The sequence below is a fragment of the Emydura macquarii genome, unplaced genomic scaffold (genome assembly GCF_026122565.2).
Source record: "Emydura macquarii macquarii isolate MOO-44397 ecotype Brisbane River unplaced genomic scaffold, CSIRO-AGI_Emac_v2 contig_2676, whole genome shotgun sequence".
Taxonomy (NCBI): domain Eukaryota; kingdom Metazoa; phylum Chordata; order Testudines; family Chelidae; genus Emydura; species Emydura macquarii.
This window is the reverse complement of record NW_027132813.1, coordinates 17,231,762-17,257,787: the sequence shown is the minus strand read 5'-3', so window position 1 is coordinate 17,257,787 and position 26,026 is coordinate 17,231,762. Positions and strand designations below refer to the sequence as shown.

Here is a 26,026-nt window from a genome sequence, read left to right as displayed (position 1 = left end):
GAGAGATCCTCTCAGTTCCCAGGTAGTGAGCCTGTGAAGACGGAAGGTGACAATTTTCCAGAACTCCAAAGCAGAAGACTTGGGGGAAAGATTTGCAAGAGGCTGGAAACTGTGCAGGGATAAGCCTCCACTGGCGAATGCAGGATGCAGAAGTCCCAGCTAGGAGACCTGTTGCCCTGGAGGGCGGTGCTGGGCTGCAAGGATGGGGATGCCCTGATAAAGGACTGGAAAAACATGTGAGGCATTGTAAACTGAAAGGATTAATTGAGCCTGGTAAGGATATGTTTGAGTGTTATGTTGCGAAGCCAAACACAGAAGAGAGCACTATTGTACAATCGCCACATGTGATAGTTGGTGTGATGCAAGATTGAAGGTAAACTGAGGCAGCAGACAAGTCCAAAGGCAGTCTGGGTAAGGCCCTGCAACAGTTCTCTTTAGCCTTGTTATGATTTGAGCACTGCTTCTTCCCACACTATTTAGTAGAAAACTGCTTTTTTTTTCCTGATTTATGATACACGCAGTTTCTATGCTGACTTAATACACGGGTTCTTAATTTGTCTATGACAGCTATCCTGTATAGCTTTGTGTCATCCTAACGGTGTAGCTATGTGAACACATTAACCAAACATTTTCTATAGAAGTGGTTAGTGTTTTCCCAACACACGCTTTTTTGCATGTTTACTCTTGAAACTCTAGATCCGTACTGAAACTTGAATGTCTATAGATTTTTATCCAGGAAAGCTTACACCTTTCCAGAATGGAACCAGATGATTTCATTCTCATTTTTTTTCTCTTGATGGTGGTAATGAAATTTTCTTCCTTTTTTAATTTGGAGTATTGTAAAGCTATTTTGACAGATATAGAACAGATTAAAACTATAGAAAACCAATTAGAATTTGGTGATGTTAATTACATTTATGGTCTTGTTAGCTTTGTATTTTATATAGCAGTAGAAAGTCAGGTGATAAACTTAACAGAGGATAACACTACACTAATTTCATGCAGGACAGTCTACACTGTCACCACCATCAGATTGATCTATCCAGATGGATTGAATGGAAGTGAAGACTCGCTCAATCGATCTGGAAGTTGATCTATTAAAACCACCTCCAAAAAAAGTGTGGTGCTGCGTCGACGGGTACACATTTTGAATTGGCGCAGTGCAGTGGAGATGGCACACTAAAAAGAAGTTATGAAATCAATGGGAGTTATGCAAGCTACTATTCGTAGCTTGTGTAACTCCCGTCATCTGTTGCCGAATTTTGCTGGCAGTATAGACCAGGCTTTATTCCCTAAGAATGTAGTTATGGAGACATAGGAGCAACCTTAATGTCTCTGTTCTTAATTAAGGAATTAAGATGGTTTTTACTGGTTTTTAAGAACATGTTGCCTATTCCTTGAATATATAATAGGCTGAAAAGGTAGAGTAATTTGTCAATCTCTTGATATATGGATTGTTCCAAATGGAGTATAGATTGCTATTGGTCCTTTCCATTTGTTGGTTGTTCAATGGCATATTGGTGATAGCTGATTATCAGTCCAATACATAATTGTTTCATCTCAAATGAAAGATTGAGGACTGAATGGGCATGGGGAAGCATCTTTTAACCCTATAGATGCTTGCTTTGATACAGTAGTATTTTAAACTAACTTAGATCAAGTGTTAAATCTGCTGCCCCATGACTGAACTTAAAAGCAAAGCACTGGTTAGGGTTCCCAATTATTAAGACTACTATAAATATTGGCTTAAATTGTGAATATATTTACACATTACAACTATATACTTGAAAATTTGCCAGAAAATATTTTTCACATCCCTGCCTAGTCTTGAGTTAAAGATTTGTTACCTTAACATGTGCTGGTTTTGGCATGGTTGACTTTAACAGTTGTGAGGGAAATACATAATTTAAAATCTGGGACTGGACAGTGAAAGAAGGATGGATTTTTTTAAAGATATCTGGGCTATATTTAATTGCACTTTCTTAAAGTCGTCATGCTGTGTTTCAAGGTTTAGGGCCAAATTCCACTCTTGGCTATGCAACACTGAAATCAAGTTATTCTAGACTTCTCTTTCAATAAGAGGAAACAGAACATAGCTTATTCTTTTGCTTTGTTCTGTAACATGTCTTGGGAGCTCATCATTTAAAGAGACAACAGGAGCTTTTAAATTTTTTAAAGGTTAAATATGACTACAAATAAAATTTGATGTTTTCTCCTCATAGGCAATAGCCGTGAAACAACGTTTGGAAAACGAGTTCAGTGAGCTTACACAGAAACTATGCAGAGCAGAACAGGTTTTACTAGCAAAGGAAAATGACTTGAGGAGAAACTTTGAGGTAAATAAATCAGAGGGGAGACTGGCATAATGAATAACTTAAATTGGGAATCAATAAGAACTAGTGCCATTTATATCTTACTGACTCTCAGGGGAACTCTGCAAGCTGTATGTTGGAGAATAAGTGTGTTTCTACCAGAAGTTATGTTTAGACACTGTCTTGTCCTCTCTGTACTTTTTTGGACCATCTTGAGAGTAAGACACATAGCTGTGATACAAAATAAGGCCCATATCTTGCAGTTCTTGCAATTAACTCCACGTGGACTGACCACATGCACAGAATTGGTTGTATGATCAGGGTTTAAAAATATTATTTTACATCAGCATACTACAGATATGATTACAGTTCATACAGAATAATTTGTCTGATCTAATTATGTAGTTCTGTTTAAGAATTGCTGTCTTTGTTTAGTCCTAAGAATAAATTATTTTAAATATCTGTTTGAGTTCATTTGGAAATTCTAGAATCACTAGCTGCTTCCTATGTATAAATATGTTCTGCCAAATTACAAGATTTCATGAAAGAATGGGTACTATATTGGTCACACAATCAATCTAAAACAAAACAAAATCCCCAAAAAGATTCGTATAAATAAACAAAGAACCTCAGAGTGGTACTGGCAAACTGCCTCTTTGCATTCACATGGGCAATTCTCCTCCAGTGTAATGTTCCCTTACATGTCTTTTTAGTTGTATTTGCTTTGCTAACAACCAAAATTTTTACTCTTGCAAGCACTATAGATCAGCATTATCAACACAATTGTTAGCTTGGAAGCCAGATCCTGACCTGGTATAAATCAGCATATTTCCATTGAAATCAATAAAGTTATTCCAATTTACACTGCAAGGATCTGTCTAATTTTGATTTAAAAAAATCTTGATTGTTGATGAAAAATTTTTCTTTAAATTTGAAGGGAAGAGAGCTCAGAATAGCAATAGAAACATCAGAGTGGTGTTTTTTTTGTTTGTTTGTTTGTTTGTTTTTAAGTTCCTTTATTGTCTCCATTGCTGTTGAATCTGAATACTTTCCAGAGCTAAGAATAATTAAGGTTTTTCTTTAAGTACTGGTCCCTATGTGGATTCCAGATGTGGGTGCACATGCATGCCATGCGCCGGAGCTGGAACCGTTTAGAGTGATGTTCGTCGATCCACGTGCATGCCTCGCATTGTCCATGTGTTATGTCCGAGGTCTTATGTGGCTGCACAGGTTGACGCCCCTCAGTTTCTTCTTACTGCTGCATGGCCAGAGTCAAAATGTTCTCCTTATTCTTCAGAAAACCTATGTAGCAAAAAAATATTTTGTTAATAGATAGCATAATTTAGTAGTTGTAGTCAGTGTAGCATAACCGAGAGTTTCCAAGTTCTCCCCTACCCGGGACAATCCATACTATTTAGGGGATTATGCCCAAGCAAGCGGGATTTAAGAACTGCACCACATGCCCATGATCTCAGTGAGTGATGAGCACCAACTCTGCCTCTACTTTGTGAGACCCACATCATAGTGCGGTGCTCTATATGTTGCTCTTTTCCTTCAACAACCACGAGGCAAGAGAACTCAGGCTTAAAAATCATCTCATGGAGGAGGCAATGCGTCTGCGTGCGCACCCTGAAGTGGCACTGACCTGCCAGAATGCCCAACCACACCGGCGGTGACTGCACCTCCGACCACAGCAATACCAACAGTACCAGTGGCAACAGCCAAGGCCCATTGTGTGCACAAGAAGCACGATCATGGGCATAAGGGTGGATCCCCGAGAGCGACCACCTCCAGGTGCTGCCTTCCCTCCTCAAGCCAAGATCAACCGAGTGTGAAGTTGTGTGTGCAGGTACAGCAGCTCCCGTTACCAAACGGGCAAAGGCAGATAGGAAAATGAAACGGACAAGCCTGAAACTGCAGCTGCTATTGGTGCCCCACTGGAACCTAGGCAGTCATTGACACTGCTGGAACCAGCAGGATTCCTGCAGCCACCACTGGGTGGCAGTGTGACCAATGGAACCACAGCACTGGCCTGCCCCAATGGCATCGCCCTTACCGGACCACTTGGAGTCTGACTGGTTCTCGGAGCCTGAACCACACTTCTCCACAGAGTGACAGTACAACCCGCAACCATATCAATATGCACCAGGGCAAGTTCCACCGCAGGAACAGTAGTTCAGGTATCCACCAGACCTTCCTATAAGCAGACCAGAGGCCCTACTAGCATGGATGGGACCCCTATAATGGGCATGGACCTCCTTCAAAGTACACTGCACCCTCAGTGTAATCACCAGTACTGATGGGACCAGTGGACCACCCCTCCCAACCTATGCATCTTCATCACAGATGAGGCGATCATCTCACTGGCACTATCCTTGCCCAAGGCATATGGCAAGGGCTCCGAATTTACCAGTGGAAGATGTCAGATGCACAAAATGAGTTTCTCGAAGTCCTCAAACCAACAGGTACCAACACAGGTAGCATTGCCCATTCATAATGCCATCCTACAGCTGGCTCAGACAATCTGGCATGCTCCACCCTCATTCATTGCAACGCCAAAACGTGCTGAAGGATGGTATTTCCAGTATAGATAGGAAGGTGTTAGTACCATTATACAAGGCGTTGGTCCGTCCTCATCTGGAATACTGGGTGCAGTTCTGGTCTCCCATGTTTAAGAAATATGAATTCAAACTGGAACAGGTGCAGAGAAGGGCTACTAGGATGATCCGAGGAATGGATAACCTGCCTTATGAGAGGAGATACAAGGAGCTTGGCTTGTATAGCCTAACCAAAAGAAGGCTGAGTGGAGATATGATTGCTCTCTATAAATACACCAGAGGGATAAATACCAGGACGGGAGAGGAGTTATTTAAGTTCAGAACCAATGTGGACACAAGAATAAATAGATATAAACTGGCCACCAGGAAGTTTAGACTTGAATTAGATGAAGGTTTCTAACCATCAGGGGAGTGACGTTCTGGAACAGCCTTCCAAAGGGAGCAGTGGGGGTAAGAAACCTAGCTGGCTTCAAGACTGAGCTTGATAAGTTTATGAAAGGGATGGTATGATGGGACAGCCTAATTTGGCAATTGACTAATCTTTGACTACTAGCCGTAAATATGCCCAATGGCCTGTGATGGGATGTTAGATGGGGTGGATTCTGAGTTACCACAGAGAATTCTTTCTGGGTGTCTGGTTGGTGAATCTTGCCCACATGCTCAGGGTTTAACTGATGCCATATTTGGGGTTGGGAAGGAATTTTCCCCCAGAGCAGATTGGCATAGGTTTTTTCACCTTCCTCTGCAGCATGGGGCATGGGTCACTTGCTGGTGGATTCTCTGTACCTTGATGTCTTTAAATCATTATTTGAGGACTTCAATAACTCAGTCATAGGTTAGGGGTCTATTACAGGAGTGGGTGGGTGAAGTTCTGTGGCCTGCATTGTGCTGGAGGTCAGACTAGATGATCATAATGGTCCCTTCTGACCTTATAGTCTGTCTATTACAAGCGACACACTTACTGGGTACAGACAGTATTCTGGAGGGCAAGCTTAGTCATTCATTCCATTACAATCAGAAGTGGGAACTCTGCAACCCCACTCTTCATGCCATCTTACAACTGTGGGGAGCCCCCAATGGGACCTATTTGCCAAAACTGAAAACAGCAAACTCCCCCTTTTCTGCTCTCTGGGAGTTCTTGGACAGGATCACATGGAAGTGCTTTTCTCCTCCCATGCACACCAGATCTCCGCTATGCCTTCCTGCCCATTCCACAAGTCCTTTGCAAAACAAAACAGGCCAATGCAACACTAATACTCAGCCTCATCCTGGCCCTACCAGTATTGGTTCACAGACCTCCTTCTCTCAGCCCGCCCTCCAGTTTCCCCCCCCATCCCTGCATCGAATCTACTCACTGAGCAACCCAGCCAGATCCAACATCCCAATCTGCAAACTGTCCATCTCACAGCCTGGTATTTGGATCGGGCTCACAAATAGATAATGCATGCTCCACACCGGTACGGGATGTACTTACACATAGTCGATGCCCTGCCACTAGAGCTTGTTACCAAGCCAAGTGGAGGTGATTTACGAAATGGGCCTCCAACAACCACCACACATTATCAAATGTATCCGTACCAACCATCCTGGACTATCTACTCCACCTTCGCATCTCCGGTCTCGCCCCTCCCTCCATGAGAGTACAGCTGGCAGCTATTAGTGCCTTCCTTCCACCAGTAGATGGGACTTCCATATTTTGCCACCCAACCTCTATTAGATATCTATGTGGCCTACTGAACACATTCCCTTCCATCAGGGACCCCACCCTGCTCTGATTGTTCTTTGAAATGTGTGGTCTCTACTGGAATACAATCCTACCTCCCGTCATCTCTGCTATGGGCTTGATGCCTGTCAGTAAGAGGAAACTGAGGGGTGTCGACCCGCACAGCCACGTGAGATCTTGGACGTACCATGTAGACAACATGAAGCGTACACGTGCGTCGACGGACAGTGGTCTAAACGGTCTGGTTCTGGTACATGGCACACATTGCACCCATGTCTGGAATCTAGATAGGAACCATGCATCTCAAAGAACCATCAGTTAACGTAAGTAACCTCCCTTGACTGTCATCTGAGCTTTCTATTCTTCCCATACCTCCCAGAAGGAAAAGGGTGTATGTGTGAGGGGGTGTAAATATGAAAAATGGTGATGTTAGTTGTCATTCTTCAAGTGGTTGCTCATGTCCATTCAGAATTAGGTGTGAGCCGCATGCACCAGTGCCGGAAATTTTTCCTCTAGTGGTACCTGTAGGGTTGGCTCTAGCGCACTTTGCAGTGATGCGCATATGCGCTTGCGTAGAGGGCACAGCCAGCCCCCCCCCCCCCCCCTCTCTCTTCCTTTCTTACCACCAGTGACCATGCTGGAGCACTTTTGCTCCTGCAAGCTACAGTATTCCTAGTGGTTCTTCGTTTTTTCTAGTATATAGTTTTTAGAGTTTGTTAGTTGATAGTTAGTTGTTTACCCAGGGTCGGGGCATGCCCCGGTCCCTGGGTTTTAAACCCTGCACTACTTGTAAGAAGTCTATAACTTTGAGTGATCTGCACTAGAGCTGTTTGAAGTGCTTTGGGGAAGCTCACCTTTGCGAAAAGTGTAAGATCTGTAATGGGTTTTGCCCCAGAACCAAGAAGCACCGGGACATTAGATTTAAGGCCCTTCTCATGGAAGCAGTTCTCAGACCGGTGTCAGAATCCCAGTCGGACTTGGCACCCAGTATGGTGGAGTCGACCAGAAGCGCTCCTCCAGCGCCGGTCGACATTGCCAGCACTGAGGAAGAGAAAGGTGCATGCCGAAAAAGAGACGAAGTCAGCTAAGGAGCTCAGGCACTGCTGAGAAGGCCGATTTGGCCCTGAGAACTCCTCCTGTGATGGCATCAAGCCTGATTCCAGTACCACCACCAACTCTGGGGAAAGGCAGTGGCCCGCGATGCTTACTAGTCTGTTCTACACCTGAGGCGTTCCAGGAGATGAAGGACTTGTTGGCCTTGCAAGTGCCACCTACACTGCAGGAGGGTAGAGCAGGGCACCGAAGTTCAGATGCTCAGACTGGGAGTCAATCAAAGGGAAAGCCGGCACTGTTTCCACCATAGCCCCTTCCTTCCGCATTGGTTTCGCAGTGGTCACCAGAGTGCCGGCACCGATACCTGGTACCGCGTTGGCACAGCTCGGGGTCGAGTCTTCGGTCACCAGGTGCCAGTCACCGGAACGTCGGTACTGAACCGAAGAACACTGTCATTGGTCTCTGGAACGATAGCCATCGCCAAGCTCCCGGTACTGCCCTGCAAGCCCCTGTGGGGAATCTTTGAAACCATGGCACTGTGAAAGTCCCTTCAAGAAGCCGAAAGACAAGATGTGGTCAAGGCATGAGGTGCTTGGGTTCTCGGCTCTGCTCTTTATCACTGGAGTCCAGGCACTTAAGAAGCGGCGTGGAGAAACATTCGGTGTCAGTGCCCCCCTGGTCACCAACAGAGCTCCTCAGACTTGGGAGAAGATGTATTCATCCTCCCCAAAAGGATAAACCCCCAAGCAGCCTGCTGGGTTCCCCATGCTGCGCAGATGAGAGGATGGTCGCAAGGTCAATGGCCAGTTCTCTGGCAATTTTGGAATCCATGGGGGTTCCCTCAGGCCAAGATGACGTACGCTTAGTCGTCTGCAGGTGCCTCGGTACCGTAATCCTCCAAGGGCCCGGCCACGGCACCGAAGGTACATATTGAGTTGGACTGAGAGGACTCTTTCCGGTAGCCCTTTGGTCACCACCCTGACGAGGGAGGAAGAGCCGGCTTCACCTCAGATCCCCGCCTCCTCGTCAGACGAGGCTGTAGCAGGTCCCTCCCACGTCACCCATCTGGACGATTACAGGGTGCACCAAGACCTGTTGAAGCAGGTAGTGGCTAACCTGGGCCTCAAAATAAAGGAACTTTCTGAGCCAGTGGATGAACGCTTTAGCGTCCTGACATCCGCAGCCCCTTCCAGAGTGGCCCTGCTAGTTGCATGAGGGGGTTCTGAAGCTTGCTAAGGCGCTGTGGCAGACCCCAGCTTTTCTGCCCCCTACATCTAAGCGGGCGGAAAAGAAAAACCTCTTGGCGGGCACATAATATAAATACCTATACGCACATCCATCCCTGGGTTTGCTAGTTGTAGTGGAAGCCAACAAGCATGATAGGCAGGGACAAATGAATTCAATGCCCAAAAATAAAGAGGCCACAAAATTAGATTTGTTTGGTCGCAAAGTGTACTCAGCAGCGAGCCTACAGCTGAGCGTGTCCAATAAAGAGGCGCTTTTGGGTCGTTACCATTTCAATATCATTCCACTCCCATGGTCCTCCAAGCAGGAGTTTGAAGCAGTCCTGGAGAAAAGGAAAGCAGTGGCCAGAGCCTCCCTGCAAGCCGCATCGGACACAGCAGACTTGGCGATGTGGGCTATGACTTCCACGGTGTTGATGAGGAGTGCATCCTGGCTCCAATTATTAGGCCTTTCGACGGAAGTCCAACAATCCATCTAGGACCTTCCATTTGATGGTTCCACCCTCTTCACGGACCAGACGGATGGGTCGTCTGCATAGCCAGGCTGCATGGGCTCAAAGACTCAAGGGCTACTTTGAGATCGTTGGGCCTCTACACCCCATCTTCATTCAGCAGCCACTTCAGGCACTCTCAGCAATGGGAGTCAGCCCCAGTCGCAGCCCTATAGGACGAGGCACAAGAATTATAAGCGCCGTTGGGGCAATTTGCCAGCCTCAGCCTCGAGATCGGGACCAAGCTGCCATCCCTCAGAGGCAATGCGAGGCTTTTGCAGGTGCTCCCGAGGGTGACCTACCAGTCTTCATTCAGGATCCAAATTCTCATTTATTTTCTTCCTGCTTAGCATCTTTCCTTGCCGTTTTGAGGGCCATAATGATGGACTGCTAGGTTCTAAACATTGGCTTTTGGCTATACGCTCTAGTTTCTTTCACTCCTGCCTTCCCAACCTCCCTCCAAGTCCCTCTTCTGGGACCCCTCTCATGAGCAACTCCTCGTTCAGGAGGTGCAGGCCCTGGTGTGTGTGGGCACGGTGGAAGTGGTCCCTCAAGCATTGAGGGGGAAAGGTGCTCTACTTCTGCTACTTTCTGATTCCCAAAGCCAGAGGAGGGCTGCGGCCCATTCTTGGCCTATGTGCTTTGAACAGATTCCTCATAAAGCTAAAACTTCATATGGTCACCCTGGAAGCTATCATCTCCTCCCTGAACCCGGGCAACTGGTATGCCGCTCTCAATTTAAAGGATGCCTATTTTCATATTGCAATCTTTCTAGGCCACAGGAGATTCCTGCAATTTACTGTGGGCACCCAACACTACCAATTTGCTGTCCTACCATTTGGCCTCTCCACTGTGCCGCACATATTCACCAAATGCATGGCGGTCGTTGTGGCCCACCTCCGGCACAGAGGCGTGCAGGTTTTTCTTTACCTGGACGACTGGCTGATCCGGGGTCGTTCTCGGGGGCAGGTCAAACGCAGCATTGAGGTCATGAGGGACACCTGCCAGTCACTGGGCCTGTTAATAAATGGGCAAAAATCAATATTAACACTAGTTCAATGGATAGAGTTCATAGGGGCAGTCCTGGACTCTACTCAGGCCAAAGCGCTCTTGCCCAAAGACAGATTCTTGACAATGTCAGGACTCAGCCTGAATAATGGCCTACCCCCTCACCATGGCAAGAATGTACCCGAGTCTCCTGGGGCACATGGCAGCATGTACGTACGTGGTCTGGCACGCCAGGATGCAACTTCGGCCACTCCAGTTGTGGCTTGCCACAGTTTACTCCCCGGCCAGAGACTCCTTGGACAGAGTACTCATGATCCCCTCCCCACATGTATTTACCTCCCTGACATAGGGGCTGGAACCTCGGCATGTATTGGCAGGGATACCTTTCGTGGCCCCCAGATTGACTCTGTTGATGGTAGCGGACACTGCGGATGTGGGCTGGGGTGCCCACGTCAGTGCCCTAAGGACCCAAGATCTTTGGTCCAGGGAAGAGTTCTCTCTCCACATCAGCGTCAGAGAGCTCAGGGCGATTCGCCTAACCTGCAAGGTATTCCTACCTTACCTTTCCAACGAAGTTTTGCATCTTAGATGTTGTGGCTCACTCAGAACTCCCATCTGGAAGCAGTCCATCTACCGGGTTTGAGAAATATGCTGGCGGATCATCTGAGCAGGACCTTCTGTTCTTACCACGAGTGGTCCCTCCACCAAGAGGTGGCTGACAGCATTTTCCAGAGGTGGGGAACTTCCCAAGTAGACCTCTTTGCTACTAGAGACAACAAGAAGTGTGTCCAATGCTGCTCCCTCCGGGGGTCGGAGGAAGCCTTCCTGTTGGATGCTTTTCTCCTGTCATGGGCGAGGAGTCTTTTGTATGCTTTTCCCTCGATACCTCTGATACAGAGTCCTCGTAAAGATCAAGAGGGACGGAGCGCAGGTCATCCTGATAAACCCTGGCGTGGTCCAAACAGCATTGGTTCGGGATGCTGTTGGAATGCTTGATGGCCTGACTATGGTCACTCCCACTGAGGCAGACCTTCTCTCTCAAGACCGGGGCTGGTTGCTCCACCCAGATCTGGCCACTCTGCTCCTGGCGGCGTGGAGGTTCCACGCTTGAGCAGGGACAAGTGACATTCCTTGGCCCAAGTTCAGAGGATCCTGTTAGAAAGCAGGAAGCTGCCTACGAGGGCATCTTATTTGGCCAAATGGAAATGCTTCACCTGCTGTGTGTCGAGTCAGAACATCTCGCCAACTAAATCCCCTATTCAGGTGATCCTGGATTACCTGCTTCATCTGAAGCAGGAAGGCCTGGTCTTCTCGTCTATTAAAGTACACCTGATGGCAATTTTGGCTTTTCACCCTCTGATCCCAGGCAGGTCAGTTTTCTTTCACAAAATGGTGCCCAGATTCCTCAAGGGCCTTGGGAGACTTTTTCCTCTGATACGGGACCCGGTCCCTCAGTGGGATCTAAACTTCATCCTCTCAAGACATATGGCACCGCCATTTGAGCCATTGGCTTCTTGCTCCCTCACGCATCTGTCCTGGAAAGTGGCATTCCTGGTGGCGATCACCTCAGTGCAGAGGCTCTCTGAGTTAAAAGTCCTGACCTTGGAGCCGCCATACACGATTTTCTTCAAGGACAAGGTACAGCTTCGTTCCCACCCATCTTTTTTCCGTTTCCTCCTTTCATGTTAACTAGGACATATTCCTGCCAGTGTTTTATCCGAAGCCTCACAAATCCAGCAAAAAAAGGTGTCTTCACTCTCTTGACCCAAGGAGAGCACTGGCTTTCTACATAGACAGGACCGGGCCATTCTACCGCTCCACTTAGCTCTTTGTTGCAATTGCTGGCCAAATGAAGGGACGTCCAGTGTCATCCCAGCAGATCTCGTCCTGGATTACAGCCTGTATCCGGATCTGCTACGAGCAAGTGGTGGTCATACCCCCGGCTTCCCTGTCCACAGGTGTCTTCAGCAGCCTTTCTGGTGTGTGTACCCATTCAGGACATATGTAGAACTGCTACATGGTCCTCGATACATATGTTTACGTCCCACTATGCTATCACGTAGCAAATGCGGGACAATGCTGGGTTCGGCAGAGTGGTGCTGCAGTCTTCATGTCTATGAACTCCTGTCCATTTCCGGAGGTACTGCTGGTAAGTCACCTAATTCTGAATGGACATGAGCAAGCACTCGAAGAAGAAAGAACGGTTACTTACCTCGTAACTGTTGTTCTTCAAGACCTGTTGCTCATGTTCATTCCACAGCCCACCCTCTGTCGGAGTTCCAGCAAGAAGCTGACAGCACCCCATATGCAAGCGCATCTGTGTGCCACTGCAGAGGGCGCTAAAGCCAGCCCTACGATTACCACTAGGGGAAAATTTTTGGGCACTGGTGCATGCAGTGCGCGCATACACCTAATTTTGAATGGACATGAGCAACACATGTCGAAGAACAAGAGTTTCGAGGTATGTAACTGTTTTAAGTTTCTGCAGGAGTGAATTTCACAGTATTGAACCAGCTACTGAAAAAGCTCCGTCTCCTGCATATGCTAGTTCTACCTTTGATGTGAGGACAGTTGTTCCTGAGCATCACAGCTACCGAGGTCTGAGAGAGTATGATGGTATTTTGGGCCTATGGTCTTTAGAGCTTTGAAAATAAGGACTGAGACTTGATTCAGTGTTCTGTTAGGGAATCAATGGATTGAGTGAAGCATAGGAGTGATGTACTCAAGTGTTAATGAGGAGGTATGCTGCTGTGTTCTGCATCTATTGCAGATTTTTCAGGGTTCATGCATTAAAGTCTAAATATATTGGATTTCATTTATTCAATTAGAAGGTAATGAAGGCCTATGTGATCAAGGCCAGGTTGTAATTGTAAAGGATGGGATATAGCCTTACCAGTGAAGGTGGGAGAATGCATTTCTTATACATGGTTTTGTGAAAGTCCAGCATTCAGTGTGGGATTTTTTTGCAGCTATGTTAGGTGGTTGATCTTAGGTTTTTGTTGAATGTGTCTTAATCAGAGCCATTTGTGCTGAGCCACAGCAGAAGAGAGGTGGATATTTCAGCCATTTAAACCCCTTTAATTTCATTGGTTTGCTGTTAGTGGTTTTCAGTGATTTGCTAGTACTTGTTTGGTTCTCATCAGAATTCTGCAAACTAGTATTTCAAACACAGGAGACTCAGAATTCATTCAGCTTTGAGACTTTTGTCGTACATCAGCATGGTCTGAAAATTTTGTCTCTTGAAATCTGTGTATTTTAGACTGATTGATAGTGGAGTGTGTGTGTGTTTTGGTAGAACAGCTGGATATTTTGGGGTGGGAGGTTGTGAGGGGAAAGGAAAATAACTAGTAGCAGCAACTGTTTTATTCATGTTCTTAGGGTGACTTGTTTAAATAGCTGGAAATACAGACCTGCTCTGCCAGCAAGGTTTTAATTTGTTTTCCTTCCAGATCCTTCCTTTTCTTGAATTTGGCTTCTGTGCACTAGTGCCCATCTGTTAGTAGTAAGTAAATGAATAACTGAGGGCTTGCTTCCAATAGAATCCCACCAGTGACATGCCATCTGTTATCCAGCAATGCAGGAATTTGGGTAGAAGGGGTTAGTTTTTGAGAAATAACTTCTATTTAAGTTCCCAAGTGGGACATAGATGTGTGGGATATTTTAACTTTTCTCAACTTATTTGAACCCACAAATACTTTTAAGTAATAATAATAATTAATATATAATTATATATATTATATAATTATAATTAATTACATATAATGTAATTAATTATAATTTACATCTAATGCTACCTTGGTAACAAGACCAGCTTCATATATTTGAGTCATCCACACTGAGAGAAGGGTGGTCTGAGCACAGGAGCTTCCTGAGTTCTAATACTAGCTGTGAAATTGTCTCCCCTCTGGTTTTGGGCAAGTCACTTAACTTCACTGACTCAGTTTTTGTGGGTTAAATTCTATCCTGTATCAAGGTCTACTCAGGACAGGGAACTGGTTGCAGTTCCCTGATTCCATGCCCTGAGCAGCCTAAGTACTGCTGTGACCTGTGCTAGCTGGGAGATGTCCCGAAAGAATTGTCTGCCATCTGAGGATTGCCAGAGTGCAGCTTGGGTTCCTAACTCAGATAGGTGCTTGGGAACCATGGCCCAACTTTCCAGGGCCTTCATGTGACTCAGATGAGTAGTATACCACATCACAGTAGTCTAAGTTTATTAACTTAATCAATTTGTAACTAATGTTTTGTTGTAGGAAATAAAGAAGGAAAAACACCTCCTCAGTTGCCAGTCTGATAAAAAATCACAAGAAATACGTCTTCTTGAAGAAGAACTAAAAACAGCCAAACAATTTCTGAAGGAGAGCCAGAATTATGCAGAAGAGCTGAAAAGTGAGTTACACATTTCTGCTTATTTAAATCCTGATACAAGCTATTACTTCAGTGTGGAGGATCTGTCAACCTCATTGTAAATGGTGATATGAAGCATACCCAAGGGAAAAAAATTCCCCACTGTGTGATGTAGTTAAATTAGCTTTTAGCTAATACAGGCAATTCACTTTCCAAACGGAGATGAAACTTTTAAATACAAATATGCTAACTTATAAAATTATATAGTTTTAAAGCTATTTGAGATGAGGAATAAATGGCTCAAATAAACTATATATGGTCATCAAATTAAACATCACAATGTGCTCCTGTGTTTTAAAATTCCAAGCAAACAAATATATCTCAAACTATTATTCTTTAGCTTGTTTATGTACTCCATCAAGCTGAGAAATGTTACTTGCTAAGCCCTAATTGACTTTTCCCTACATTTGTATATTTGATTGGGAAAATGCATTGTGCAGACATTGAGGTTTAATAGAATATGTAATTCTGCTAAATGGCCATTGAAAAGAAGGGAAACTGCTCCTGTTTATCTCTGCAGAAATCTAACCTCACTTAATGGGATTTCAAAATGAAGTTTATGGACCCAATCCTGTTGCGATAGAAATCAGTATTTCTGCACTCTCCAGTCCACGATTCCATCCAGATAACTGCTTTGTGTTTTGATCTTATTCTTGGCATGTGGCAGCACTTTTGGCTAGCTAATAAAATGTCTGTTTTCTTGCTTTCACTATCTTTTATCTGTTGTTCTTACTTTACCTCTAGTAAGATGTCAAATAGCGGTATTATCTCAGTTTTCTGGAGGGAATAATTATGGACAAAAAATCAGAAGATGTTTGTGCAGTAGCTCTGCACTACGATCAACAATAATTTGTGCTAATTGAAGTGTAACTGAAAGTGGGTGTCCAAAATCTTAAACTGTCACCCTTAACCACTAGACAATTCTTCCTCTCTAATTATTCTCTGCTTATCTTCTCTAGTTATACCTCCTCCCCCCCCTTGAATCACTACCTTAAATAATCCTTCTCCATCCTTTTGTATTGACATATTTCTAATAATTGTATGTTGCTATCATTTCCCTTTCCCTCCCTTTGTCATGGTTTTTCACCAAGTTCTGGGGTCTTGGAGACATAGAATTTTACCTCTCCTATAGGAAGGGAATGTTTTTAGTCTTGTTTTTTACTCAGTGTTATTCAATAGAATTCACTTTGCTATACAAAATATCTCCTGTATTGTCTGGTTCTCTTAATTTTTTACTTCATAAATCAGTCCATCAAACACCTTGATCATTTTTATATTTTCTGGTTCTAGAAGGCAGAAAAATGAACAAATAGGGAACCAAAATTCTTCAGGTAGCCACTGGTACTGTTAACTGCTGTCAACAATGAGTTTCAGAGTACAAGCTATCCGACCTCAGTGAAAATGAGCTGTAGAAACAACAGAATTACAACTGTGAAGCATATAGTGACTGACTGACTAGCAGTAGTATGTTCTTTCTGCAAAATTGAATGCTGGCAGTGCTAAAACTGTTTCATCTATACAATTTCATGGTTTGGGAATAAAGGCAATTTTGGAACACAATGTTATATAGGTAATTACATTCTGAAATACTAAGAAAATGAATTGCTAGATGAAAAATTGGAAAATGTCAATATTGCCTTTCTTTATAGTGCTAGCCATAAAAGCTAATATTGCATATCTGACACAGCTTGCTTTTCATAAATTAGCATCTTATTTTATTTTTTATTACTACAGATAAGAGTTTATCTCAGGAAGAAGAGCTAAAGATACTCCAAGAGAAACTGAACAAACAAGATGCCTCTCTCACTTTGGAGAAATTGAAATTAGCTATAACTGATCTCGAAAAGCAACGAGATTCCATTCAACTTCAGCTGAAGCAAAGAGAAAATCACACTGAGGAACTAAACAGTAAGTTAAGTAAAATGGAGAAGGAATCAGAAGCCTTGCTGAAAGTCCTTGGATTAAAGGAGAGAGAATGTGAAGAACTAAAAAAGGAGTTTACTACTTTTTCTCAATGGAAAAATGAAAATGAACAACTTGTGAATAAACTTGAGTCTGAAAAGGAAGGATTGCTGAGCAAAATTTATGACTTGGAAAGTTCTCTCAAGATTCAACAAGTTAAAAGTAATGAAAGGAGTGAGATTGTCAGAATAATGGTAAATGAGAGAGAGAAATATTGTATAGAGATTAAAAATCTTAGAGACATGGTAGAATATACAAGTGCAAGACTAGAGGCACAGCAAAAAGCTTATGATGAACTTCAACAAAAAGCAGAATGTTCAGATCAAAAATATAGGAAAGAAATAGAAAATATGACCTGGAAAATATCTCAGCTCACCAACCAAGTTGACATTCTAGAACAAAAGCTACAGTTAGCAGCAAATGAAGTACTGGAAAAGGATCAGTGTTATCACAAGTTACATGGTGAATATGAGAGAATCTGCTGTCTTGTAAAATCAAAAGATACTTTTGAAGTAACAGAAGATAGAGAATTACATTTACAGAATAATCATTGCAGGACTGTTTTGGGTGGTGAACAACTTATGAATAACTCCATCACAGATATATTAATGAAAGAACCTGGAACAGTCACTGAGGATCAGGAAGACCATTGTGCAAAAGCTGTACTGGAAACAGATAAAAATGATCAACAGGATATGTCAATCCTACAAGATCAGGTCTCCTCTTCTTGTGAGATGTCATTAATGGCTCAAAAGCAGTTTGATTCAGCTTTAGAGAAACCATATGAAGAGTTGGTACAAATCAAAGATGAGACAGAAAAAAGGCTGGTTGAAGCAGAACAGATGCATGAAAGTTTTGAGACAGAGACTAAAAACCATATTAGTGACTTGCAAGAGGATACTTCTGTTTATCAGGATTGTGCTGATAAAACATTAGCTGCCCTTGAGGAAAAGGACAAGCATTTGCAAACTTTGAACAAAGAATTAGAAACTCAACAAGCAGAAATTCGGGATTTAAAAATCAATAATAAATTGCTTGAGGATTCAATAAAGGAGCTACAACTTGTATCTGACACATGGGATTCAGAGAAAAAAGATGTGTGTACAATTCTTTCCTTACATGAAAAAGAAATTGACCTTATAGAAGAAAATGGAACCCTTAAAAGCATTAACAAAGCTTTACAACAAGAAAAAGTAGACTTACTAGAAGCAAATATAATTTTTTCCAATAGTTTAAAGGAACAAGAGAAAAGCATTTCTGAGTTGTCCAAAAGACATAAGGAGGAAAGACTGTCACTCATCGAAAGATATGAAGAAATTGAAAAAGAATTTCTAGATCTACAAGGAAAATACAAATCAATAGAAGAAAAAAATGCTAATACAGAAAGCATTTTAAGAGAGAAAACAAGTCATTTTCAGGAGAGAAAAGCAGAATCAGAACAACAAGAGAAACAGTTTAGGCATGAGCGTAATGAATTCTTCTCCAAACTAATGTCCTTGGAGGGAAAAAATAAAGATTTGATTCAGGAACTTGAGAGAGTGCGGTCTGAGTTGAAACTTAAACAAGCTGAGATTGCCCATATCCAAAATGAATCTTCAGCTGAACTTGATTGTTTAAGACAGGAAATGTTAAATGTCAGGGCAGAACAAAACAAAATGCAAGAACAACACAACATCTTGCTTCAAGAGAATGAACAATTGAGCAGAGTAATAAAAACAAAGAATGAATCTCTAACATATGACTTAGTTCATGAGATGAGGCCTACTTCAGAACACTTGAGAGAATCTATGGAAGAAAAAGAGAATGAGATGAATAAATATCAAGTTAAACTTGAGCTACTACAGATGGATCTCGAGGACCGAGAAGTTTCTGTAGAAAACTACAGCGCACAGGTAATACAGCTAGAGGCTGCTTTAAAAAGCGTGGAAAGTAAGCTTGAGGAAAGTGAGAAGGAAAAAGAGAGGATGCAGCAAGAATTACAAACTATTAAAGAAAAATTGGAAACTCCAGATCCTAAGCTTACAGTGGTGGATAATGACCAATCATTGGAGTCTGTTGATAATGCTGTTTCCCAGGTCAACAGTAAAAGAGCAATAAATGAAAAGTATTCTTTGGTTCTTCATGAGCTGACATCAAGCCAGAATGATGATGTCCAACTGGTATCCTCTTTACAGATGGCAATGAACAGACTAAATGAGTTGGAGAAAATGTGTGAAATGCTGCGGATTGAAAAGTTAGCATTAATATCTGAACTTAATGACTCAAAAACTGAATACATAACTACTGATAAAATGGAAGAGGTAGAAAGAATAGTGAGCAAAGCAAAAATATTAAAAGACACAAAAGCTATTTTTCCTGATGAATTAATAGACCAGAGTGTTGAAAATGAAATAGGAATACACTTTGATAATGAGCAGATGTCCTTCAAATCTCTGGAATGTAGTGCTGAACCTAACTCTAACTATGAAGATTTAAAACGGTTCAACAAAGAAGTTAAAATGCACTTTGCCGAAGTAAAGGAGAAATTTTTCTCTTTACAAAGTGAGCATAAAATCTTACATGAGCAGCACTGTAATATGGTCTTCAAAATGTCTGAGCTACAGTCCTATATTGAAACGCTTAAGGCAGAAAATTCTGTATTGTCAACAAGCCTGAATAAAGTTAATGCTGATTCAGTGGAAATGCAGGTGACTTCTAGCCAAACAGATGGAAAATTTAAATTAGATGAGACTGAGTCCACATTTTCTCCATCATATCTTAATGAGATGCCCTGTATTGCAGAAGCAAATCTTGTGGAGTTGTCCTTTGATAGTGATCTATGCAAATGGAGAGAAGAAACTATTTGGCCAAATATTTCCCAAGAATTTTCTCAAGGAGACACAACAGGAATGAGTTTAACTGAAGAGCCCCATAATGATCAGGCATTGGACTTCATTGCAAGGAGAGAGAGCATTATACTTAAATCTAATCTGGAGAGTAAAATTAAAGAACTTCAGATATTATGTCAGACATATGAAAAGTCCATCGAGAGGTTTGAGGAGCAATTTCAGTCTCACGAAAATATGAAAGATGAAGAGATACAAGAGTTAAAACAGCTAATTCTTTCTGAAAGGAAAGAATTGGATGATCTGAGAAAGCAAAATATATCTGACAATGAACAGTGGCAACAAAAACTGAGTAATGTGACCATAGAGATGGAAAACAAACTGGCAGCGGAGAAGAAACAGATTGAGCACTTGTCTCTGGAGCTAGAAGTAGCAAGACTCCAGCTACAAGGCCTTGATTTAAGTTCACGTTCCCTGTTATGCATAGACGTTGACGATGTAAGTAATTTTATGTACATCATTGTTGTGTTCATTTGATTTCTAGTAAAACGAAAAACCAGTTTGCTTAGGTAAAATGGAAACTATTTAAAATTATTTGCCCTATATCTTAGATGAAATGGCATTGATGATATGGTAATGTTGCTATCTTCGGTTACTGAGCTACCATCTTGGGGGAAAAATTAGAAATAATAAATTATGAAAAAATAAATAATAGGTTTTGCATATTGGAGATGAGTAATATTTTGTCTTTATATTTGAATGTGCTTTATTTGCCTATTTAATGTAGCACTTTAAAAAAAAAATTGACCCCAGATTTGAACCTGCTTCTCTAACCTCCCATCCCTTAATTAAAAAAAAGTAATATTGATTGTTCAATCACAAAAACCATATTTAAAGATCACATTGTGTGGGAGAGGAGATATTTTTTTCCCTCTTAATTCTTACAGTGTTTCGGTAGTAGCTATTAAATACTACGGATTCCCCTCTGATAGGATTGTTTTGTGCTCTGCTGCCAGCACAAAGCATTCCCCAGATTGGTATAACCAGCTGTGAAGGATCACCCCAGTGTTTGGGGATCCTCCAGTGACAAAGAACCAGTCTAACCGCTCCTATACTAACACCAGTCCTTGTGGCTGGGGATGAGACAGTGTAGCCAAAGTCCCCTTGCCTTCCCCAATGATCCATGGCTATTGTAATGCCACTATTGGGGGTCTATTGGTAACTGATGTAATTCAGATAAGCCCTCAGGCTGGGCCGTGGATTGGGAGAGTAATAGTGGCCTAAAACCATCTTTGTATCTTCCCCCAAACACTATCCTGAGTTATTTTGGCTATGACAACAAACACAAAGATCAAGATCTGTAATAGCTCTTACCTCTGTAATAAATGATTTTGGGATAGGTGCAGACCTGTCTTTCATTTTGTGTCCGTACTTAACAAACAATACAGTAAATAAGAAAGACATGTTAGTTTCAGTCTCTGTTGTTGATGCCGGATAAGAGCAATAATCAATATTCTTTGACAATTAATAAGACATTTTATACTTAAGCATCTGAGAGTATTATAAACAACAAAAATATTAAATAGTGTCCTTTTTTAAGATCTGTTCTCTGTTTTTATATAACATATTTGATATAACTGCTTCATTAGTAGCATGAAAATGTAATTAAATATTTTATCTTCTAAACATCTGGCTATCGAAGATACAGGAGGTCTTTAGTGGGACACCTGAAAACATGATAAAATTTGCATGTTTAGTTTTTTCTGTGGCACAGCTTTTCTCCTCATTAGTAACAGAGGTGATGCCTCTCACCTGTAGAAATGGACATTGGACCAGTGTTGTTGCTGGACACAGTTTCTGGTGGCCTGAGTTGAAGGGTGGAACTTAGTCCTAGAGCCTCCAGCAACAGAACAAGTTGACAGTTCAGTTTCTCTCAACAACTTTGTTTTATAATTGATTGTATTCATTTGTCTGCAATACTGCTCTCATTTCAACTTCTTGCTCCTCTTTCTCTCCTCAAGTAAGTTCTCTGGATCCTCTCAGTGCCTCCCTTTGACCTTTACTGCAGTGGTAGAAAAGCCCTGCAAGATCAAGCTAAATCCAGGTAGTGCTGTGGACAGTTTTTTAGGAGTCTGAAAGGGCAACCTATGTCCTACTGCTGCATACCACCAACCCTTACTCTGTCAGGGCATGGAGCTTTGTTGGACCAGCATACTAGTGCCATGCATGTGCACATAAACACTCATCTGAAGCCCCGACTCCATTGTGAGAAGGCTTGATCAGTATCATGAGGATTCCCAAGGAAATAAGAACCTCACACAGCCTGCTCAGGAGTAAGACTTGGAAGCTCCATATGTTATGGGTCCCAAAAAGCCGAAATGAATTTTCCCTTTTTTAAGGAAGTAATTTGCATAATTAATGAGCAGATAGTATAAACATCATGATTTAGACCTCTTCTATTTCATTCCCATTCTGATTATATGTTTGGCTTTTTCTCCTAAATACGGGTGTCCTGGAGTGCTCTGTATCAGGCTTACAGCCCCCTCCTACCCGGAGGATATCTGGGCAAGCAGAGAACCCTTTTACTTCTTTGAAGCCCTTTCCCAGGTCCAAGGGTAATGTAAATTGTTCATCTCTGCTTTTCAGTCTAGGGATCCTCATTCCACCAGGGAAGGGGGCTCAAATTTTAGGCTGCAATGGAATGGGAATTGTACCTGTCTGGATATCAGGCCCTGGACCCTCACTCTGCCAGGGAAAAGAGTTTAGAGTCTGTGAATTGGGAAAGAGTCTCTCTCTATTCCTCTCCCTCTCCATAGGCTTGCTCAGCTTTGAGGTCTGAGCACTTCAGACAGTCTCTGTCCAGAACAGAGGTACATAAGGATTCCATTCATTGCGTAGCTGCACCATCAGGGGATTACAGGGGCATAAAAGCGAAATCCCTTCCCATGTTGAAAATGGTTCCTGCTTTACTGAGTAAAGCCCCAAGAATTACTAATTCTCTTCTGTGGCACATACGTGGGTTCTGCCCTGGCCAGCCTCAGGGTGTCGACAGACATACTTTCAGGCACCTAGTGCCATCTAGCAGGCTATTCCAACAATCAGTATTTGTCTAAGTAACTTTCTTCAATTGAGTGATCCCCAGATCAGAATGATTGGCATGCTACCTCACTTCTGTAAACAATCAGGGCAAGTACCCTATCTACACCACCACCACAACAAAACACCGCCAAACCCAGATGACTGTCTCAAGAAGAGAAACCAGTGTCTCGAAAAAAGCTCAATAATAAACTATCTACCCCTTCAAGCAAAATTAGATAGCTTCTCCAAACTTATGAATTTTCCTTACATTTTTATATAACAGTTTAACATCTAGTTTTAAACAGAAATTCCGTTCAGATCCTATAATCTCCTCAAAGGAGGAAAGTATGAGAAGCTAAGTGCAGCTGTAGTCCTACCAGGGAGAGACATAGCCATGCCTTCAAAAGGGATTTCCTTCCAAAAGATCCCATTGACCAAAAGAGGACACTACACCAAAATTTCGAAACCTCATCTGTGGCCATTTCTTATACTTAGTAAGGAAAATCAATTTGTTGGCAAGCAAGTGGGTCAGTCATCTAAGGGTATGCTCCTTGATTTGAGTGTGAGAGATCTCTGGGTCACATTCTAGTCAAATCCTTGAAGTGGCATGCAAGATATTCTTTATTCCTTTATCTTGATGTCATTTGTGACACAGTCCTAACTCTCTGGCTATAAGGAAATCGTGTTTACATGCACAAACAGGAAAAATCATCCCATACTCTGTGCACCCACATTTGCAAATGCAAGGCAATTTGGGAAAATGGTGAAATTAGTAGCTGAGAAAACAGAAGCCTGAACGCTTGCTGTCAAAGCCAGCATAGTAATCCAGTGGTCACTGCCATTCATGAAGGGACTATTTCCCTAGCAGAGAGAAAAAATAGGAGCAGAAGCTCACATGGAAGACTTAAATATTTTTCTTCCCAAACAATAAAATTGTCAGCATCACAAAGGCAAAACGAGCATTTGTATGTGAAGAGTTTACAATTCCTGTAAACACTCTTCCTTTTGATCTATCCTCTGTGTCTAGTGGTTTAAATGGCTTGTAGTAGTAGCAAGGCTCAGGTTCCAAGTTACACGTCCATATCCATTTATAGACAGCATCCCGGTTTGTGCCCTGTCCAAAGAAAGAGATCCACTCATAACTTGCCAGTTGCTAGACAGGATTCAAACCCACCAGTAGTTCAAAATCAAGAACATTCTTCAAGTGTTTGTTCATGCCCATTCCATGCTAGGTGTGCATGTGCTGCATGCACAGTTGCCGGAGACTTTTCCCTCAGTGGTGTCTGTGGGCTGGTTCTAGTGCCTGTTGGAGTCGTGCGCATATGCACCGGTATAAGGAGCCCTGCCGGCCCTGCACCTTTTCAGTTCCTTCTTACCGCCTGTGACGGTTGCTGGAACAACCCTTCTTGCTGCGGCAGGCTTCTTTCCCAGTGGTTTGGACTCTTCTCTAGTCAGATTTGTGTAGTTTTTGTAGTTAGTGCATCTAGTTCTTAGTGATGGTGTGTATATAGTAGTGTGAATAGTTGTCCTCTCCCTGAGCCTGTGATGGTACTGTCGACTCTGCCTAGGGCATTTGAACCTGGTGCAGGACCCTCTGCCAACTGCCAGAAGTGGCTGTGGTACCAGCGGTCTGACAGTGCCCTTGACACTGGAGGCCTTCCAAGCAGCAAAGGACCTCTTCTTCCTTCTGGTTCCACCAATGCTGAGAGGGCAGCCAGCCAGGACAACAGGAGCCATAAAGGAACAGGGAATGTCAGGATCCTTTCTGGCACTGGTACCCACAGTTCTCTGTAGAGGCGAACCGGCCATGATCCCAGTGCAGTGGTCACTGCCTCAGCACCAGCCCTCGGAATTCTGGCATCGTGTGGAGACAAAAGTCGGGACAGCTCCACCGTGGTCCCCGAGGGATGATGACTCTTCGGAATATGAGGAAGATGTTGTTGCTCTGCCCAGGGTACACCATCGCTACCCAGTCTATATGCCACCTGACTTTTTGGCACCAGAACCCTGGCTGACACTTGGCCAGCTGGCCACTGGCCGATGCAGTGGCCATAATAAAACACCTGGGATTTTCCCCCAGTACTGGGCCCTTCCTCCCATTGCTCTTCGGTGGCTTCAGGGAGGCAGACTACCGCCCCATCCTATTTGGTACCAGATCCCAACTCCGGTACTGATGCCCAGAAGATGGCCCCAGTGGAGGTGGCGGAAGCAGAGGAAGAAGGAGCCCATCCTTTTAGCATAAGCCCGTTCCTCCTCATCCCCAGATGAGACCGTTGAGGGGCACAGTAATCTGCTTCCACAGGATGACTTCAGAGCCCACCAGGCCCTTCTGAAGCAGGTTGCAACAAACCTGGGTCTGGAAATTGAGGAGCTCAAGGAGTCAACACACAGTATAATTGACATCCTAGCTGCAACAGCTCCCTCCAAGGTGGCCATGCCTATCAATGAGGCAGTGATGGGACCAGTCAAGGCCCTTCTTCTCTGGCTCCCATCTCAGAGGACAGAGAAAAAGTACTATGTGCCAGCGAGTGGGTTTGAATACCTGTACTTGCATCCCCCCTCACTACAGGGGTCCCTGGTTGTTGCTGCAGCAAATGAGGTGAGATAGACAGGGCCAGTTCAGTGTTTCTGCAAAGAACAAGGATGCCAAGAGACTAAATCTTTTTGGGAGGAAAGTTTATTCAATGGATAGCCTCCAGCTACAACCAGCAAGCATTGCTCGGGAAATAAGATTTTAATCTTTGGGACTCCTTGTCTAATTTTAAAGACAGAAATTTGCGGCCCTTTTAGATGAGGGTACGAATGTGGCCGTGACCTCTCTCCGGGAGGCTCTGGATGCTCCTGACTCGGTGGCCAGAATAATGGCTTTGTTCTTGGCTCCAGTCCTTCAGCCTCCCTACGAGGTCCAGCAGTCTATCCAGGACCTCCCCTTTGAAGGCTCTTCTCCTTTTTCGGAGCAAATAGACACGAGGCTGCATGGCCTGAAAGATTTGAGGGCTACTTTGCGTTCCTAGAGCCTTAACACCCCATCAGCTACCAGGAAGCACTTCAGGGCCCAGCAACCTCCACGGGTTTCTATGCTTCCTAGACAGGAGCCCTATAAAAGAAAGGGGAGAGGTTACAAATGGTGCCAACCTCTCCCATCCACCTCAGCCTCCCAGTCAGGGTCTCAGAGATACTCCGGCGGGCCCAAGCAGGCCTTCTGAAGGTGAGCTTGAGGGCGCTGTACTGGTCAGTCTCAGATCCACTTCCCACCCCCCACCTTTATTTTTGGACTGTCTGTCGCTCTTCAGTCCAGCATAGGCGTACATAACATTGGACCATTGGGTCCTCAGGACAGTCACTAGTTGGATACACCCTTCAGTTTC

The 26,026-nt window shown here is 43.5% G+C and overlaps 1 protein-coding gene across 2 annotated transcripts in view; it reads left to right on the top strand.

The window, feature by feature from the left end:
- Positions 1-26,026, top strand: part of CENPF (centromere protein F) — a 92,119-nt gene that overhangs the window by 42,150 nt on the left and 23,943 nt on the right. For both annotated transcript variants that reach the window (XM_067564967.1, XM_067564968.1), the window contains exons 10-12: positions 2,223-2,336; positions 14,640-14,775; positions 16,528-20,078. In XM_067564967.1, coding sequence (XP_067421068.1) covers positions 2,223-2,336; positions 14,640-14,775; positions 16,528-20,078 — 3,801 coding nt within the window. The remainder of the gene's footprint in view (positions 1-2,222; positions 2,337-14,639; positions 14,776-16,527; positions 20,079-26,026) is intronic.